The 20,228-nt window shown below is 38.5% G+C and overlaps 1 protein-coding gene across 1 annotated transcript; it reads right to left on the bottom strand.

Moving 5' to 3' along the window:
* Positions 1–1,111: 1,111 nt before the first annotated feature.
* Positions 1,112–15,161, bottom strand: bcl7a (BAF chromatin remodeling complex subunit BCL7A). Its single transcript, XM_023276816.3, has 6 exons — positions 14,995–15,161; positions 11,498–11,579; positions 11,281–11,377; positions 8,320–8,469; positions 6,453–6,556; positions 1,112–4,795 (listed from the first exon to the last, which is right to left on the bottom strand). The coding sequence occupies exons 1-6, from the start codon at positions 15,084–15,086 to the stop codon at positions 4,721–4,723; spliced, it is 600 nt and encodes a 199-aa protein (XP_023132584.2). The 5' UTR covers positions 15,087–15,161; the 3' UTR covers positions 1,112–4,720.
* Positions 15,162–20,228: the final 5,067 nt, after the last annotated feature.

The raw sequence follows: 20,228 nt of genomic DNA, 5'->3' as shown, positions 1-20,228 counted from the left end.
TGCTTTTCAGTTTTTAATAAACATTTAAGAGCCTATATGTAATCAATAAATGGCCTTTGCCTATCTTAAGAAAAAATCACTCAGAACTCTGATATGTTAACAGTACTAAATAAATCAATAAATACATGCATACACACATAAATAAGTTAATACATTAACTGTGTTAAGATAAGATTTAGATTTTAAAAAAGTTGTTTATGTTTTTGCAGAATCCAGTATTGCTCACTGGTTGGTCATTACATTTTGTTAGTTTGATTTCACTGTTTAAAATGATGCCACCTCTTTTCAGACAGAACCTGTGATAATAAAACAATACAAAATTTTTAGTTCCGTGTTAATAAAGCACTTAAAGCTTTAAGTATGGCTAAATGCTTTTTTCAAAATTAAATATATCACTCCTTAGGTGGTAGTGGCCCCAAGTTCAGTCAAGTTGGAAAGATATTCACAGATTCGGACTTCCAGCATCAATAACTCATTAGATATAGGTTGTCAAAACATAAACGGTGCCTCTTTCCCATTGTTGCAAGGCAGACAATGTGCTACAAGCCCAGTTTTATCAAAAGTAGCTGTCTTTCAAGCTACAGGAATAACATTGGTGTCTATGGAGTGAACAGGGTCCGTCTGCAATTTGCAAAACTGCTGCAACAGTAAAGAGAGACAAATATTCAATAACTTCACTCTTATACATTGTAGTGTCACTAAAATCACTGCAGCCTTCAACTGGCTCCTGTTGACAAAGTGTTTTAACAGAAATGTAAATGCTGTAATTTGATTCTTTTAATGAACCATGTAACTTGAATGGATGTGATGCTGGTGTGACCACAGTGCACACATCTGATGTTGCTCACAGTGGTCCAAGGGACGCTCAGGGAGTTTGTGTGTTTGCTCAGACTCATGAAAAATTACAGGGAACATTGCTCATAAGTTATTTAATGTGGACTAAAGAGAAAAATGGCACGTTAAATGGTTTAACATCAAATCTACAATTTAAAATGTCCAAATAGTAAAGAGGTCTCAATACCTTGTAGTTTTTAAAAGCCGATGCTCAGATGCATGTTGCTAAGATCAGTACGTTAGAAGTTGTCCTGTGAGGTGAAACACAAACACTGAGCTGTTTTGTGACTTTTATTAAGAAAACAAAACCATTGGACATGATAAAAACCAAGCACTACTGATGGAATAAATAAGTCAAACCAAACCATAAATCTGTACAAGATCAAAAGAAAAAACAAAATGGTCCCAAGAAAAGAAAAAAACAACATACAAGATTTTATATCTCACAGCTCGTCTTTTTTTTGTTTTTTTAAAACACACAGTTATGAGCAAACTATAAGCAATTGGCTCGATCAGGTGAAAGCTACAACATAAGTGAGATTTTTTTCTTAAACTGAGTGTACATAATGCTGTTTATAACTGTTAATGTCAATACAATAGCATTTTAAGTTCCAGCACTGCTGGACTGGGAATGAGGTATATGCTAATCCATCCTCTAAACTGACACAATTATCATTTTGAGTTTCTTTTCTCTCCATCCATGTGAATGCTGATTTGTTGAAATCAGTAATCTGTAGCCCCTGTTAGGTTATGAAGTCATTGGTTTGCAGTGATTCAATTCATCTCAATCCATACTCACAATATTGACTCATAAGTGTGACACGTGTGAGGTTTGCACATTAGAGGTCATAGGTCTGAATCCGTACGAGAAAGTTCAAGTAAATTTGCACAAATCTGCACAAAACCGAGAGCTGGATGCCACACGTGCGTGGATTCAGCCGACAGACAGCACCTTGAATTAGGATCAGAACCAATGTTTGAGCTAAAAGACTGGACCCTTCTGTGGGGAGCTACACAAAACACCTGCAGGCTGAAGATAAGTAGTGATACACAGAACACTGACAGAGGAGAAATGTGACAGGACAACCAGAAACTGCTCTGTTCCTGCTTCAGGTGCACAAAAACACCACCAGAAGGAGACACAGATCAACAACCAGGAGATCTGACTTATGAGGTGTGCAGATGGTCAAATTAACTTCTGAGTAGTGTTCAATTTCCACTTTGAAAGGAATAATGTGCTCATTTGCTTCCTTGCCGAGAGCTGCATGTGCCAGGAGTCACTTAGCTTAGCAACCATTAATTATTCAACTAGTCGTCAACTGCTATGATAATCAATTTATGTGTGTATTTTCTGGTTTCTTTCCTGCTCTAGGGCAGTAAACTGAATATCTCTGGGTTTTGGATATAGCAAGGCATTTGTCATTGTTGACTTTGGGAAACACCATTTTTCAATATTTTTGGACATTTTTTTAGACCAAACTGCCAATCGAGAACATAATTGACAGATTAAATCAACAGTGAAAGCGATCATTACTACAAAGGTAAAAAAGTCCACCCACAGAACCTCCAACGCTCACAAATGAACACGATACAGCTGGTTTTTCCGTTTCCCTCCAGGTCAGGTCACGTGTCAAGTAGTAATCTGGCACACAACAGTCAGAAATACTGTGCTAATTAGTGAGTTCATTCCACCTACCAGCACCCCTAAAGCTCCCTAATTAACATAAGGAGTCTCATTTTATTTATACAAAAACAAAGTGTAAATAAAAAAGAGAAGTTGTGGTTTTACAGGGAGTTGTGTGCCAGACTACCTCTGAGACAGAAGCAGTGACTTTCTGGAGGAAAACTTTGGAAATGTAACGTTTAAAAAATGCCAAAGTTGGCTGAACTAATCAAAATTTGAAGTGATGTGATTAGCAAACTGCAAAAGCTACAGATTGTAAGCTGTTTGTAACTGTGTCTGTGGTGTTATAGAGTTATGCTGTCATCTTGGCGACAGTCACACTTTTAATGGCGTCTCAAGTTAGAATCCTCCATCATATAATAATCGTATCAAAAATATGATCACAGTATCTCTCAGAAAAATCACAATTAACGTATGATTGATTTGGGGGAAATATTTAGCGATACAGTTTCAAAGTCAAACTGTAGTTTGACACTCAGATTCAAATCATGTGATGGACGTGATTTCTAGCAGACATCAAAAGTGCACCTGTCACACAAGTAGGACGTGAATTTATAAAACCACGGACAGAACATTTCAAACCCTGGTAGAAAACATGAGTTGTGGCTGTCAAATAATGAGGCTGTGCTTTAGAGCTGCAACAATCTCAACTACTGAAGTCATCTCCAATAATTCTGACATTCGATTCATCAGATGGAGTCTTTTTTTTTTTTTTTTTGTTAAATCAAAATTCTCCTAATCCAGCTCCCGATATTGAATATTTTTTTGTTCTACTCATTTTAGAGACCAAACAGCTAATTGAATAATTGAATAATCAAGAATATATTCAATGGAATATCAGTGCAAATAGCAGTCTGTTGCAGCCCTCCTGGGTTTATGGAAGTCAAACCACAGCGTGAACCACGTATTGAGCATTGATTGATGGGCAGCATAAACAACCCAGATTAGATCAAATTCAACTACAACATTAGTTTTGTTTTTTAATAACCACACTTCATCTATCCGTATTTGCAGTCTTTGTAACTTGCTGATTGCATTGTTTCCAACTGCACCTTTGCCCCAGCTAAAAGGTGGGTTTTATGACCTAACTCTTTCCCTTTGTTTGCAGCCTTAATGCTAAGCTAAGCTAAGCTAAGCTAAACTAAACTAAGCTAAGCTAAGCATCTCCTGGCTGTTTCAAACTTCATCTACTCTCTGCAAGAAAACAAATGCTTCCCAAAATGTTAAACTATTACAGTTGTGGCTGAGTATAAATATAGGATGTAGCTAATTAGTGACAATTATAAGGCAAAAAATAAAATAAAACATGGCACCAAAACTGTAATTCAAAACCTGCTTGACCTAAAACGTGTATTTAAAATCGTAGCAACTCAAGGCACACCTCCAGGACCTACGCTACCTGCCTTCACTACTTATCCAAGAGTTTATCTCGTTCAGTACCGTCGTCTTCTTCCTCTACGAACCACAAACTAATTCACTTTAAAAAAACACGTGAATGGAGAAAAAAGACATCCACTACAGCAGCAAATCTATCTGTGATCGATTGTGACATACCATAACAGTGCATTGACCCTCCTGAGAAAAAAACCCTAAACGTTTCCTAAACAAATATAGAACATTAGTCTAACAGGAGGCGAATCGGGAGGATTGAAGCGACGTGGTCTCAGGGTGGAGGTTTCCCCTCGCGGCCGCTGATCTGAGACCGGGTTAGCCTCCTGAGCTAAACCGTTAGCAGTGATTAGAAAGCGGTCTCAGAGCAGCGTCTGCGGCCGACCTTGTCCTCATCTCAGATCCCCAGTGTTTACTCTTTTAGTCACAGATGCAGGTCAGGGTTTGTAGTCTGGCCTGGCGGTGGCTGGGCTGACAGCGCCACCCCTGGTCGCAGAGGGGGTTGCAGCCAGGGGGTCGGCGCTTCTCTTGGCATTAGTGAAGAGTGTGGAGGATTGGAAGGAAGCACGGAGGGGACCAGAGGTAATATCCATTCTCCCTCTGTGGCGGGGGAGTGTTAGAGGGGGAGGGAGGGCAGCAGGGAGATGTCCGTTCTCCCTTTGGTATTGAAGAGTTTGGGTAGAGGAGGGGAGGGAAAAAAAGGAGTGAGAGGAGAGCCGGTGTGTCCATTAGCCCTAAATCACCTAGAGTTAATGGAGGAGGTACAGAGAGGGGACAGGTGGGGGAAGGAGAGAATCACTCAGCCCCAAACATTTAACTCTCCTCAAAGTCCTGAGACGAGGACTCCAGTTTGCTTTTCTTGCTGGGCGGGGCCTCCTCCTCCAGGTCCTGCAGGGAGACACAAAACTAGTCATGTGTGCAACAAAACGCAGCTCTGATCCGAGGCAACAAGTCGATCACAAAATCCTTCATTTAATTTCAATGCTCAATCTGTATATTGGTCCTGTTTGTCTCAGATTAATTTCCCAGATTGTTGTTCCTGACGTTTGTGTACAGAAAGCAAAAATATGGTCACCTGACAACTGATGTGACTGAACCTTCTGAACTCCAAGCAGTTTCTGGGTATTTTTACTCCGCCAAGGACGCGGAGCCTTGGTGGAGTTATGTTAAGATGGCCGTTGGTTTGTCTGTTTGTTAGCAACACTACTCAAAAACGGGTTTGGATGAAATTTTCACGGAAGGTCAGAAATCACACAAGGACCAACTGAGTAGATTTTGGCAGTGATTTGGTTTATAGTCTGGATCCACGGATTTGAACAAGCCATGCTGACGAAGCCACTCATGGTGAACTGTTTGTTTGAGATGAAGAATGTTGGACTACAACTGCTTTGGAGCAATAAATGCACAGATTATTGAAACACAAGCTATAGTCTCTGGCTCTCTTCATCAGATGGTAAAGTTTATCTGCACTTTAATTATCCAAGTCCTGGTGAAGCACCTCAGGGGCTTCAAGCATTGGCTTAGCCTCCACATCAACGCTAGGTCAGCTGCCTGCTGATGGTCACATGACTGTGATCCTACTACAAATCCACTGCTGCGGACTTATCCGACAAAATGATACCAGGACCAATTCATTAAATTGTTGTGGTGTTTCTGACTCCCATCAGTTCCTGCTGTGCTACATATTTAGCACAGGTGATTTGGTATCCGTACATAACGTACACATGCATAACACACGCCTGTGCGCAGCGCAAGGTCATTTTGCTTCTATAGTGCTGTGATTTCTGCTACAAATTTTTTCAAGATTTCAACTGTCTGAAATGACACAACGACAAAGCAGCTTTGGCGGAGTATTGCGTTCTCTGACTGCTTTTCTTGTTTGCTCCTGTCATAGTTTTTCCCTCACTGTGGGCTCATTTTTCTCTGCAATTTAAAGTTGTGCTCCGCTTTGGAAGCAGCACAACCACTGATAGCAGTAGAGACAACTCAGACCTGTCTCCTGTGCAGTATGACACAGTTAGAGTTTCAGACATCATGAACATGACATAAAATAGAAAAAATCTGAAATCATCATGTCCAACAATATTACAATTTACCAAAACCAGAAACAATGGTGACTACATACTATAGATGTTGTGTTTCTACATGTGTCTTCTACAGCCTGTAGTTTAGCAGAAAAGTTCCTGAATTGTGTAACTGCTGGTCACAGTGGAGTCAGTCATGGCTTCTGGGTTGTGTAAAGGAGCACAGAATTTTGAGAAATGTAGAATAAAGTGATTTTAACAAAATGCCACTATTTCAAGCTTTGGTTAATTTTCCCAAAGATCAAGTATTTAATCCAAAGTTCTCATCTGCTGTTTTTCCCCAGAGAAAGCTACTTTAGTTTACTGGAAATCTCAAGCTGACATGTCAGAATCTGAACACATCAAACATGGGTTAGTAAGAAAATGCGGTATTGTGTAATTTGGGTGAACTTAAATTTAGATTATTTACATTCATCTCTACACAGATAAACTTGTGTAGTTTAATTCAGATGTGTGGGTACCTGAGTGGCTTTGCTGTCTGAAGAGTCCTTCTCCCCTGAGGACAGACTGTCTCTCTTGGCACTTTGTGCTCTCTCTGAGGTCTCTGATGAAGGGATGGTCTTACCTGAAGATGGGACAGAGAAACACATCAGAACAGGAGCTCACTTCTTAATATGGCAGCAAATACAGAGGAGGACTAAACGCTGTACACTGGAGGTCCTGTTTGTTCTGACACATTAATGACACTGTGTGGTTGTTAGAAGTAACTGCACAGTTTGATGGCAGCAGGTGTTAACATCACTGAATCCACACGAACTCACTTTAGACTGTTTTTTTTTTTTTTTTTTTTTAAATGTAAAAATGCTATCAAATCTAAAGTTCCCTTTTTCTTAAATAAAATTATTCAGGTCTTCTTAGTCTTCTATGATAGTAATATTTTGTTACTACTTTCTGACATTTTGCTGACAAAACAATTAATGAAAATAATCATTAAACACATGAAAACATAAAATCATTTCCTTCTGTATTATTAAAGCTGATGGCTTTTTGTAAATGATTCTCACGGCTTCATGTCAGTAAGAAGAGTGTTTGTTTTCCGACAGGCTGCATCTCCGATTGATTTTTAAAACTGCTCAATCCATAATGATTGACCATCATTAGTCAAGGCGCTTCTTTCCACAGCAGCTCCTCAGTTTCATCGTTTCACATCACTATAAAGTCCTCAAGTTGAATTTATAGTAATTCCTGTCTGCTGACTTGATGTGTGGGAAACTGGATATTCATTTATTCAGCTGTCCTTGCAGTTGTCATCTGGGCTGCAATGAATAATTATTCTCATGACCAATCTATTAATGCCAGAAAACTGTTAAAAAATAGTCTTTATAATCATTATAAAGGCCATTTTTCACAATTCATGTCACCACTGCCCAAGATGACGTCTTCAAATTGGACTTATTGGACCAACAGTGAAAACTTCAGGACATTAAATTTAACTGTCACACAAGACAAAGAAAGCAGTATAGCCTCCCATTTAAGAAGCCAGCAACCGGTGACTTTTCTGCATTTTTACTTCAGAAATAAAAGCATTACAGATACATTTTCTATTGATGAATTGTCAAAGTGTAATTACAGATCCCTTGAGTAAGAGTTCTGAATCAGTGAAATGATGTGGCACTGATCTTGCAGCTGTTTCCACCACGTCAGAGCAGCCTGAGCCCCAAGTTCTAGTAACCTTTGACCACAAATCTCTAATAAATGGAGCTCTTCTCCATAAGATCCTTGCTGTCAAACTCTTTCTATTTTGCAGCAATTTATTAAACCACCTCATCCACCACTATAGCCGCTATTACTACTGACACTGCTGAGTAGTATCATTCACAACAACTCAGACTAGATATGATGATGATCAGAGATCTGTACCTGTTGTTCTGTCAGATCCAAACTGAATTACAAAGATCTCCAACTGTTGCTTTGACTGGCCCAACTGAAGTTACAGCTATCTGGAATAAAATTTCTGACTAGTCACAGTGAGATGAGAACGAGTCAGAATGATGTTCTCATTTCAATTCTGGATAGTCAAACTTAAATGTTTAGGTATCTTAAGCCACGGAAGGTTGACAGTTGAAGTCCCAAGGGGAGCTGCACTGCCTCAGCTGCACTGCGTCTGTCTGTTATGAGTCTTTCACTGAGGGAAAGTAGTCATTTTAATTCTCTCTCAGTCTGATAGAGTTTGCCCCAAAGACAGAATGAGGAAATGGCTCGTTCTCCATGTCTACCACCTGCTCGCCGCTCAACAGGTCCAAATGAAAGCCAGTGATTAGCTGCTTTAGGTGAAGTGAACATTTAAAAGTCTGCTGGTGTTTGTGTGAGTGTTTGTGAGCGTCTGACCCCTCTTGCTGTCTGGGCTCTGGTCAGTCTTGGCCTCGCTGCTGTCGCGGTGCGATGCGGTGGTGGACTCCGGGGCGGGGCTGGTGCTACAACTGTTTTCCTGTTTCACCGGGGATGAGTCGGCAATGGAACTCTGGTTGCTGTTGTCATCTAGCAAAGAGACAGAGAGAGGCAGAACACACATTATATTTATTTGTATAGTTGTGAGTTAAATTATTAGAAGTGGTAGGACTTTTTAAAGGAAGTGAATCAAGAAAAAAAACTAACTACTGAGAATATGAGTATTTCACACATCTACACTGTATCCGGCAGGTTTTGAAAGCCAAATTTAACACTTAAAAATGTAACAGTTAAATTTTCTAAATGCCAGAACGTGCAGGCAGGTTTAAAAGGCATGTTGTCGTTTAAAAATTAAAAAAACAAAACACTGAAATGGCACCATTTTAGAGGCAGAAATCGACAGTTACCTCTGGAAAGCTAACCAAATTGGTTGTAATCAAAATCACTTTACATGTCTCATTTCAAAATTCAGTATAAATAAATCTTAAAAACAAATTCTGTTAAATAAAAAAAATCTGCACTACTCAGAGCAACAGAGAAGACACAACTGACACACAGCAAAAACTCTGCAAATTACATTAACTGACAGGAAAAAGAAATAAAATAGAAAATGAATGGCTCCAAAACTGTACACAGAGGAGGAAGTTGTTGGAAGACACATTCAGCATGGTGAAACATCTTTCTAAAAGTGATGAGCAGAGTAGAGTGAAAAACAAGTTAGCAGGAGTTGAAAAAAAGAATATAGTTAAATATCTACAGTATGTATGGTCACCATGTTTTTCCAGTATTAGCAACATCTGTGGACACTTGGGAAAATTATGTACATGTTGATTCCAGGTTTTTTGGATTGAGAAAAAAAAGAAGAAATTCAATTTTCACTTCATCACTTATATGGCATTCTGTCATACTGCACAATAGACATTTCTGAGTTCTGTTTTCTTCTAGTCATGGTTGTTCTGTTTCCATACAGGTGCAGGACTATATATTGCAATGAAAAAAAGCCTGCAGTAAGTAAAAATGTGACGAGAGCAAAAAACAGCTAGAAAGAGTTTGGGGTTTAGTGGGTCAATAAATGACGGCTGTCAGTCTATAAATCAAATATAAACTGATGCAGCTGTATCTGGGGTTTTAAAAAAAGAGTAAATACAACAAACTAGAGTGGAGGATATGGCAGCCACAAAAAAGTCCCTGAACAGTTCCTCTCTTAGAAAGTGTCTACCCAAACCTGTCCACAACCCAAACCCAAACCCTCATATCTTACTCCTCTCAGTCACAGAGCTCCACTTTTGATTACAAACTACTAAAAACACACCAACAAGCCACACTGTTCATTAACATGAAAACATTCACTGTAGTTTATCTTGATCAAAACCAAACAGGTTAATTCGCCACTGAGAGTAGTCCCCAATAAATGCACCATTTCCTTCTGTTTGAGTAACATTTGTTCACCCTCTGAACCCCAGATTTCTTCCGTCACATTTTTCCTCACAGTGAGCTCTTTATGACAAGTGATTGTCATAAAACAGCGCAATCATGACTAGCAGCAGAAAGAACTCAGAAATGTCTTTTGTGTCATGTGACACAGTTATAATGACATCAGTCATTAAAAACATAAAAAGTTGAATTTCTTTATAAAAATGGACAAAACCTGGATTCATCATGTTCAATATTTGTGCACACAGGTGTCACCAATACTGGAAAAAATGGTACCTCCACATACTAGATATTTAACTATTTGCCTTTTTACAACCTCCACCAATTTTGTGTCTTTAACTCTACTCTGGAAAGATATTTCACCATGCTGAATGTATTCTCCAACAACTTGCTCCTCTATATACTGATTTTAAGTCATATTATATTTACTTCAGTGATGCAGTTATTTTGCTCTCAATCTATCTAATTTGTTTCCATACTTGTCTCCTTTTTGCTCTGTATAAACACAGCCTGTAGTTCAGCCAAATAGTCACAGAATATCTGTCACTTGACTGTTGGGTGCATCAGTCAGTCTTGGTTTGTTGCCGGCTCCAAGCAGTAGAGAATTTTTAGTTTTTGACTTAATCTTTTTACTGCAAATGGTTTATTTTGGCACCTATGTAACTGAGACATGTACAACAAGAAAAGCACTCAGAGAGCGCAGTACTCCGCTTAGGCTGCTCAGTCGTCGTATGATTTCTGACAGGTAAATGCAGATAAGTCCGCAGCGGCTGATTTGTAGTAGGATCTCAATCATATGATCGTCCGCAGGCAGCTGACGTAGTGTTCACTTGTTGTCATAGTAACAGTGACGCTGTGTTGCTATCTCGCAATGGTCCAGAATTCTTTAACAAATCCGTGGATCCAGACTATAAGCCACATCACTGCCAAAATCTAATCAGTTGGTCCTTGTGTCATTTATGACCTTCCGCGAAAATATCATCCAAATCTGTTTGTCCGTTTTTGAGTAAAGTTGCGAACAGACAGACGAACAGACGGACAAACCAACGCCTATTGTCACATAATTCTGCGTTCCTTCGCGAAGTAATACAATGATTTTGATGAAATATCAAAATTTAGTTTCGGTTCATTTCTTTTAACAGTTTTTGGCTGATTAATGTTGTACTTTTGAAAATCAAACAAAAAATAGCCTTTAAACCCACCAGATGTTTAGGGATTAGAAAGTACAATGTTACAAGCATTTTTTTTTTTTTTTTTTAAATAAAGCAATATATGTGAATCACGTTTCTAAGGATTTACATCTTTAGTAGGAACCAATCGGTTGACAGTTCAGAGAATACTGAATAAACTAATGAAATAGTTCACACTAAACTACAACAGTAATAATTATGACTAAAATAACTTTTGTGTTGTAGTGACTCTAAACGCATGTTTGGGTTTGTTTGAATCTGCATTTTTGGTTCCCACCATGCATGTCCATCATCCCTGGAGAGGAGCTGTTCTCTGGAGTCGTCACCTCTGAGCCATATTTCTCATCTTTGCCTTTCTTCTTATTCTTGTTTTTCTGTAACAGGAAAAAACATCTAAGAAAACTCCAATGTGTAATCAAGCAACTCTAAGACAAAGAAACATCTGCTGAAAACATGTAGTTACGTTGTGTGTTTACTGCTGACAACGAACTCACATCATCTGATTTGGGCTCTGTCACCGGCACCCACTTGTAGATGCGAAGGGACGTGTCTCCAACAGTCACCCATTTCTTCTCCCTGTGAGAATAACAGAGGCAACCTGTACATTTTAACACTGTGATAACAACGTAAAGCAATGTAGCTAGAACTGTAGCCATTCTATATCTTATACTGTAGGAATCTGAAAATAAATGCTTCCTGATGGGAAACTATAATCAAATAAATCTTGAATACCCAAAGTTTATCATTAAGGATGCAACTAAATATTTTTATACATATTTATATTTTCTGTTAATCTAGTCATAAAGTACTGTATGTGGACACTTAAACAATATTCTATTATTATTCTAGTCGGCCCATGTCTCTAAATCAGAATTTTAGACCTAGAATGATTTGCTGAGTAATTGATTATTAGACTAACACACAAAACAATTACATTAAAAACACACTGTTAGAATTAAGCAAAAATCCTGCTTCTCCAACGAATATTTGCCCGTTTTCTGCATCTTCTATGACAGTAAACTGATATGATAATGCGCTAATAGGAAAAGTGTGATGGACATTTTTTACTATATTTTCACCGATTTCTTGGGAGGATTTGCATAAAAAATAAGTTAATCATTTTAATAAAACAGAATTGAAAATGATGCAATTTTCTGTTCAAGTTCTGTTGTTGTTCCAAGGTAGTATTTAGAACACCAAATTGCTTTTAGGTTACTGGTAAAGTGAAAACTAATGTAAAATCAACATAAGAATCATAAATTGGAGAACAACTAATGAATAGTTATAATGCTCATTATTGTCTTAACTGCTATTTACACTGTGAAATGTCAAAAAATAGAGAAAATGGCACAATTTTCTGCTGTCGACTTACTGAAATATATTGTTTGGTTTTGATCAGTGGCTAAACAAAACTACAATTAGTGAGAAAACCCAAAAAGTGATTCCAACTAATTCTTAACCTTTTTACTTAAAAATGTCAGAATTATGAATAGGGCTGTTTTGCTGTTGCCTTAATGTCCCGCTTAAGTTGATCAATCATTTCATTTCCAATAATTCAGAAATACAGAACTGACAATAGGATACTGTTAAAGCGAGAAGTTATAAAACTGTCAAAAGAATTATTAATGGTACTGCAGCTAACGAGTATTTGCAATATGTACAAAAAATCCAACTGTTCACACATTCAAGTATCCTCTTTTTTGTGAAACCAGTCACTAAAACAACTGTCCTATGAAAATAGAGGGAAAAAAGTTAAAAAAAAATAAAAAATCGCACTGCTGACATATTCAGTCATCTTATTCTGTTTGATCTGTGGGAAAACATAAAATTACTGTAAAAGAAAAACTCAAAATAAGAAAATGAGGAAATATTTACATTTGTGAGGCTGGTACTACTGAATTCCCCTGGGTGTTGAAAAATTCACACATCTTTTTTGTTTGATCAGTGGTTAAATACGATTAGCAAGAAAATTTGAGAAAATTAACCTTTGTGAAGCTGCCTGTTTTGCTTTTAAAAAAAACACTGAGATGATTGACAAAATGGTTGTTGATTTAATGGTATTAAACATTTCCATTCTAAAATTACAATTTAGAAATACAGAAAAGGTAATAGGGTACTGTTAGGGGAAAAACTGGTTTAAAATCAACCGATTTCTGGATGAATCAAATCATCATTTGATACATAAAAAATAGGAAAAAAGTAGTTTTTCCACTGCTAACATATTTACGATTTGCTTCACTAACTGTAAAAACAAAAAACAAACAAAAAAAATACTATATTTAACAAAACTTGAAAATATGAACAGTTGTGAATCAGTACATTTTTGGCATTTTGCCTTAAAACTCATGGAAATTATTAATCACTTCCCAAAAAAGTCATCGATTTATTTTTCTGAGCAATAGGTGAAGCTCCACAATTAGAAATACAAGACATCTTACTGTCAAGCACATATACAATGAACTTGAGTGACATTTTGCAGAACAAACAATAATTTGACTAATCAAATAAAAGCAATCAACGATGCAAATATAATGAAAAAGTCACTGTAGAAAAAAATTGCAATTTCCAGCTGTTGACACATCTAGGTATCTTGTTTAGTTCTATGATTCCAAATTATTGGCATTTTTGCTTTTAAAAGATAATTAATTAACAAAGGGTTGTTAAAATCTAAAATAAAAATGAAGAATACAGGATGGACAATAGTGAAGAGTGTCTGCTTTAAAATCAACTTGAGAATTAAAAGTTAAAATTCAATATAGATCTTGATTAACAAAATCATTATTTGCAATATAAAAAGTCAGGAAAAAAAAGAACATATGTCAATTTCCAACCGTGAAGATGGCATACCTGAATTCTTGGTGGCTTTAGACATATTCAGATGTTTTAGTTTGTTAAACGAGTGGTAAAAAATGATTACATTATAATGAAGAACTGCCAATTACAGACCATCTTTTTGATTAATCACATCATTTTCTCAAGGGAAAGTCAGAAAAAAAAAACCATCGATTATTAAAACTGATGTTAAATCATTTGTGGCTCCACTAATGTACAGTTTCATCTCTTATGAAGAAGGCTCACTTTAAGTTATTAGCTCCAGTTTACACCACAGAAAGCATTACTGTAACAAACTTAAAAGGTCAGAAAAAGATAAAACACCCCGGCGTTATATTTAACTTCATGTGATCTACATTCACCCTGAAGCATGTTTCGGTTTAACAATTATTCTTCCCTTATCACTTGAAAATATTAAAGTTAAATTCCTGTTAAACTTGTGCTGACTTTGACCTGGGGACGTTTGATTAATCCACCTGATAAACAAAAAGCACAATAAATCCTGCCACCGTGCGGGGCGGCACGTGTAAATATGAAGACGGTCCGTTCTCCTGGTGAACATGTGAATGTTTGAGCCGCTAAAAGTGGTTAAAATGTGTTTTTAGTGTGTAAAACGTTCAGACTGAATCGGTACGTGTTCAGCCATGCACTACAGCTACTTCCCTCTCCCAACCCCCACCGAGCCTTGTTCTCTATCGGACCTAAAGGGCGACTCAAAGCGCTTAATTTAAAACTCCACACGGACTAAACTGCTCCGACTCAAGAGCGCCGTCGTCAAATTGTTTCCAAGTCCGGACTTATCGCTCGTTTCGGTGCTAAAACCGCCGCCTGAGCTGCGAGCTCGACAGCGGGCAGCAATGGCTTCATGTGACTGCATCGAAATGGCTTCTGGGTTCAGCCCTAGCCGTTAAAATCAGCGGAAAAAAACACCGGCAACATGCCGTATATCTGACCGGGCAGCGAGACGACGGAGCGGAGCAGCGCTCTGCTGCGCCCCGGTGCACCTGAGTACATCTGCCGTGAATCCCGTTCAAAAACTGTCCTTTTCTTTCCATTTCATCCCTCCTCACTCCGTCAGCTCCTTCCCTCTCCTCCCCCAACAAGCGAGCCTTTCTCGTGTTAGATAACGAAGCCTGCTGTTTTCTCGTTCTCTTCTTACCATTTTCGTACTTTCTCAATAGCGGCCATGACCCTCTTGATGTCATCTTTCGCCCTGCTCCGGGTCTCAGCTCGGACCGACCTGCCCGACATTGCCGCGGTGGTATAATATTTTTAAAGCTCGCCGGCAGTTCAGACACAATGCAAACAGTAGAGCGCACAGAGGAGCCAGTGCGCATGCGCGGGCTGCTGGAGCAGGGGGAGGGGGGAGGGGGGAGGAGGGGGCCGGCTGCAGCTGCACTGAGAACAGAGTGAAGCAGAGGAGCCTGCTGGGAGGAGAACAAAGAGGCTGCAAACCGAACCACACACAGACCTGCATCCTCCAACTTTCACCTGGAACCTCACTGATCACACTCCAACTGCTCTCACACACCTGTACGATCCCCGTTTCTGCTCACGGTGGGCAACAGGCCTCATAGGCAGTGGAGCTGCCTGGTAAACAGGATAGATTCTAAAAGTAGAGCTGTCACTCTGTTTAATTCTTTTAAAATGATTTAGGAGATTAATCAGTTCACAAAATGGTTGTTTACTTTTTCTGCCCAAGTTGACCAATTTTCTAAATGCCAAATTATAATTTAAAAATACAGAACTGTCAACCATCAGTGGCCTATTTTTTTTCAACTAGCAAATATGTTCAATATCTGATTATCTTGAAGTTAGGAAATTCTTTTAAGTCACAATTTTCCATTGATTTGCTGTCTCATTGCTGGACAACCTGAAAAATTTACATTTGTGAAGCTGATTCCAGTTACCAAAATGACTGCATTTTATTTTCAAGCTGATTAATGGTATCAACTCCATGATATAAATTTAGAAATACAGAACAAACTATAAGATGCTGTAAAAGTGAAAATGCATCAAATCAATGTGATGCTTATAAACAGAGGTACTTTTTTAAATTATTATTTTCTTGACTAGTCCAAGTATTATTTGTTGTAGAAAAAGTTAGCCAACAGAAAAAATGCTAAATTTTTCCACTCTTGACATCCTCAAATATCTCACTGTGATCAGTGGCACATAACAACCTACAGGTACTTGTCAGCGATTTTGCTTATAAAGGACTGCTGATTTACTTTTCTACTCAAGTTGACTAATTGTTTCACTTCCAAATTGTAATTTATAAACACTGAATTGCCTATGGGATGTTGTCACAGTGAAAACATCGTGTGAATCTGCACATCTTCTAAACTCCCTAAGTAACAGGCCTTTGGTGTGCTGCCTGGAGAAGTGGGTAAACTCTTAGTAGCCAAATCCATGTGTCCCTGAACCCATCCAGGACAAAATATTAAGCATCTGGTGATCTAGATTCCCAATCCAACACCATTTTTACTCTATTATTCAGTTTTGCTCGTGTGATGGCATTTTTGGTGCTTTTATCAATTAATGTTAGATCTAGTTATTTAGAGTGAAATTCTGTATTTAGTTTCTCCAATCTTTTTTCATTCTGTTTGTCCTAACTGGCTTTCTGCTGTAACATTGTCGTAATAAGCTCTGTTTTCAAAAGGTACTGTGTAAATTTTCAATTCAATTCAATTCAATTTTATTTATATAGCGCCAATTACAGTCAAATTGTCTCGAGACGCTTTACAGAACCCATATGCCTGACCCCCAGAGCAAGCCAAAAGGCGACAGTGGCAAGGAAAACACCCTTTTAACAGGGAAAAAAAACCTCGAGCAGAACCTGGCTCTAATGTGGGGGGACCCATCTGCCTGCTGGCCGGGCGGGTTGAGAGGGACAGAAGAGGTAGGGAGGTAGAGATAGAGGGATGGAGGTAGAGATAGAGGGATACAGATAGAGGGGTAGAGATAGAGAGGTGGGGGGGTGGGACACAAGGACCATAAAACACAGCCACACATCTGAAGCATCCAGCATCCAGCTCTGGGACCAGGGACACTCGGAGAAAGGACACAGAAAGAGACAGAGTGAATGTAATGCAATAATGGTATATATAGTAAATACATAGGTAGTTAGAGAAGGGCTCAGTGCATCAAGAGAGGTTCCCCAGTAGTCTAGGCCTATAGCAGCATAACTAGGGGCAAACTAAAGGGACGTCAAGAGGGGAAGTCAGTTGTGCAAATGAAAACACCAGCTCACCCCGTCGGGGTCCCCCAGTCAGCCCTAACTATAAGCTTTGTCGAAAAGGAAGGTTTTAAGCCTGGTCTTAAAAATAGAGAGGGTGTCTGCCTCCCGAACCCAAACTGGGAGCTGGTTCCACAGGAGAGGTGCCTGATAACTGAAGGCTCTGCCTCCCATTCTACTTATAGAGATTCTAGGAACAACAAGTAAGCCTGCAGTCTGAGAGCGAAGAGTTCTGCTAGGATAATATGGTACTATCAGGTCTTTAAGATATGATGGAGATTGGTTGTTAAGAGCTTTATATGTCAGAAGAAGGATTTTGAATTCTATTCTAGATTTAACAGGAAGCCAATGAAGAGAAACCAATATAGGAGAAATATGATCTCTCTTGCTAACTCCTGTCAGTACTCTGGCTGCAGCGTTTTGGATCAGCTGTAGATGTTTCAGAGAGCTATTGGGACAACCTGATAATAAGGAATTACAGTAGTCAAGCCTAGAAGTAACAAATGCATGGACTAGTTTTTCTGCATCACTCTGAGACAGGATGTTCCTGATTTTCACAATATTTCTCAGGTGGAAAAAGGAAGTCTTACAGATTTGTTTTATGTGCGAGTTAAAGGACATGTCCTGGTCAAAGATAACACCAAATTAAATTGTGAACAATATTTTCATCGGCTGCACAGTTGCTTGGTGGTTAGCACTTTTGCCTTGCAGCTAGAAGATCCCCGGTTTGCGTCCTGGCCTTCCCAGGATCTTTCTGTATGGAGTTTGCATGTTCTCCCTGTACATGCATGGGTTTTCTCTGGATTCTCCTGCTTCCTCCCACAGTCCAATAACATGCTGAGGTTAACTGGTGATTCTAAATTGTCCATAGGTGTGAATGTGAGTGTGATTGTTTGTCTCTCTATGTAGCCCTGTGATAGACTGGTGACCTGTCCAGGGTGTCCCCTGCCTTCACCATAAGTCAGCTGGGATAGACTCCACCCCCCCCGACCCTAATGAGGATTAAGCAGTGTATAGATAATGGATGGATGAATTATTTTCACAGATAATCCAAATTTCAGATACATTAAAGTTATTAAAATCAATTATTGATTGATAAAATTGTTGATCACTACAGGAAGATTATTCAAAATATGCATCCCAAGTGTCCTGCAACAAATTGTGCTCTCCCTTTGTGACGTGTGACAGTAAATGTAAACAAAGCATTGGGTGCTCGATAAAATTATACTACTGATCAATTTAAAAAATGCTATGATCCTGATCCTTGAGACTGGCTTTTTGACATCCCTAACTCCAGTTTCTTGATTTGTATGTTTTAAGAACTCGGAAGTGTAAAATAAAAGCTGTGAGAATATAACGACATCATTGCCATTCCTCAAGCACCCCTTAAATAGATGATGTTCCAGTTTTACAACCAGACATACTTTTATCTAGTTTATGTATAGAAACTGAGGAACCAATAGTCATTGAGCTCAAACGTCATGTAATTCTGCCCCCTCACTGCCTGATGCTTCCAGAGGAACCATTCTGAATGAACAGCTGCCTCACAGTCAACCAGGTTTATTTACTTTTTTACAGCTAGTTTTGCTGACTTTAAAATGTCTCAGCCACAAGCAAAGCTCAAATGTTCTGCTGTTGGCTACAAGAGTGATGTACTCCCAGCATCTGAGGAACTGAGGATCAAATCGATTATTTTTATTTTTAATAGTAATGTGTCTACCATTATCTTTTATCGGATGTCCAAAGGTCAGACCTCTGTGGAAACTGTAACGCTGAGGGACATTAGAGATGGTAGAAACTTTAATAAGAAACCAATAAACAATGACTGTGTGGGTTGCTGTGTTTTCATGTCACCTGTTTCACAACATCTGGAACCTGTTTAGACTGTCACCAGATAAATGTGAGTTTTAGTTGCAGTCAAGCCTGATAGCTTAGCTGCTTCATGAACGGCAGTACAGTGTGGAAACTGTGGCTTCAGGTCTTGTCTGTACATCTTTAATGTTTTATTCCATCATCACAAGCAACATTTTGTTTTTAAATGCATTTTCGTGCTGATGCATAATTGAGGTTTTCAGCACACAAAGAAAAACGTTGCACTTACATAAGTTTCATGTTGGTCAGTTGGTATAGACTCCATCCTCCCAACCTGTCTCCTCTTCATGTCTTTCTTTAAAGAATGTTTCTATTGTTCGGCATTTAGGCCTGAACAACTTTATGTGATCCATTGTGTAGTGTGTAGTTCACTCTTACCCAGCAAGAGAATCATTTAGTAATTCAACTCAAAGCTGATTTTTGCAAAATGGTCACACAAAAACATCAGAGACCAAATTCCCACAAAGAGACAAAAGAGCCCCTACAAAGACAAAAGAACGACCACAAAGACACAAAATCTCCATCAAAAGACACAAAAGAACCAAAAAACCCCACCAAAAATACAATAGTCATACAAAAGACACAAAACAGCCTTAAAGAGACATGAATCCTCATCAAAGAGACACAAAAACTCCATAAAGGCCTCACTGAAGAGGCACAAACAACTTTAAAAGATACAAATCTTCACAAATATAGACAAAAAAACCCACAAAGACACCAAATAACCTCAAAAAATTTAAAGTCCCAGAAAGACAGAAAACAACCACAAAGACACAAAACCACCACACATCCAAATATTTCTGGTGACTCCTTGACCTCAGTTTTTCAAACTGTACACACAATCTATTGATATATTATAGTAGATAATAAGTTGTGGTCCATCTTCAGGAGCACCTGACTGAACCTTAAGTGAAGTTGATAAAAAAAAATTCAAAAGGATCATATTGCCCTCTGGAGGTTTAATTCAAAACTACAGAAAGTTCTTGGTCTCAGTGATGAACTGAAAAAGGACAATTAGACTATATTCAAAATGTAATTACAACAAAAACATATAACAATAATCATGCAAGAACAGGAAAGATCTTCAGTTGAAGTATATAGAAAATGTTTTATTCTTTGTAATGTGCTAGCAGCATGCTTAATTTAATAATTGGTGTCCAGCACATTATAATGTAACTACAAGCAGGGAGAAGAACTTTTTAACTGTTTATCAATATGCATTATTTATCAGCAAATTTAACTTCTCAGAAGAAGACATATTTTATGCTACTACAGCTGAGTTT

Source organism: Amphiprion ocellaris, chromosome 17 (assembly GCF_022539595.1).
Source record: "Amphiprion ocellaris isolate individual 3 ecotype Okinawa chromosome 17, ASM2253959v1, whole genome shotgun sequence".
Lineage (NCBI taxonomy): Eukaryota > Metazoa > Chordata > Actinopteri > Pomacentridae > Amphiprion > Amphiprion ocellaris.
The sequence above is the reverse complement of the archived record's forward strand: the minus strand, read 5'-3'. Positions and strand labels throughout refer to the sequence as shown.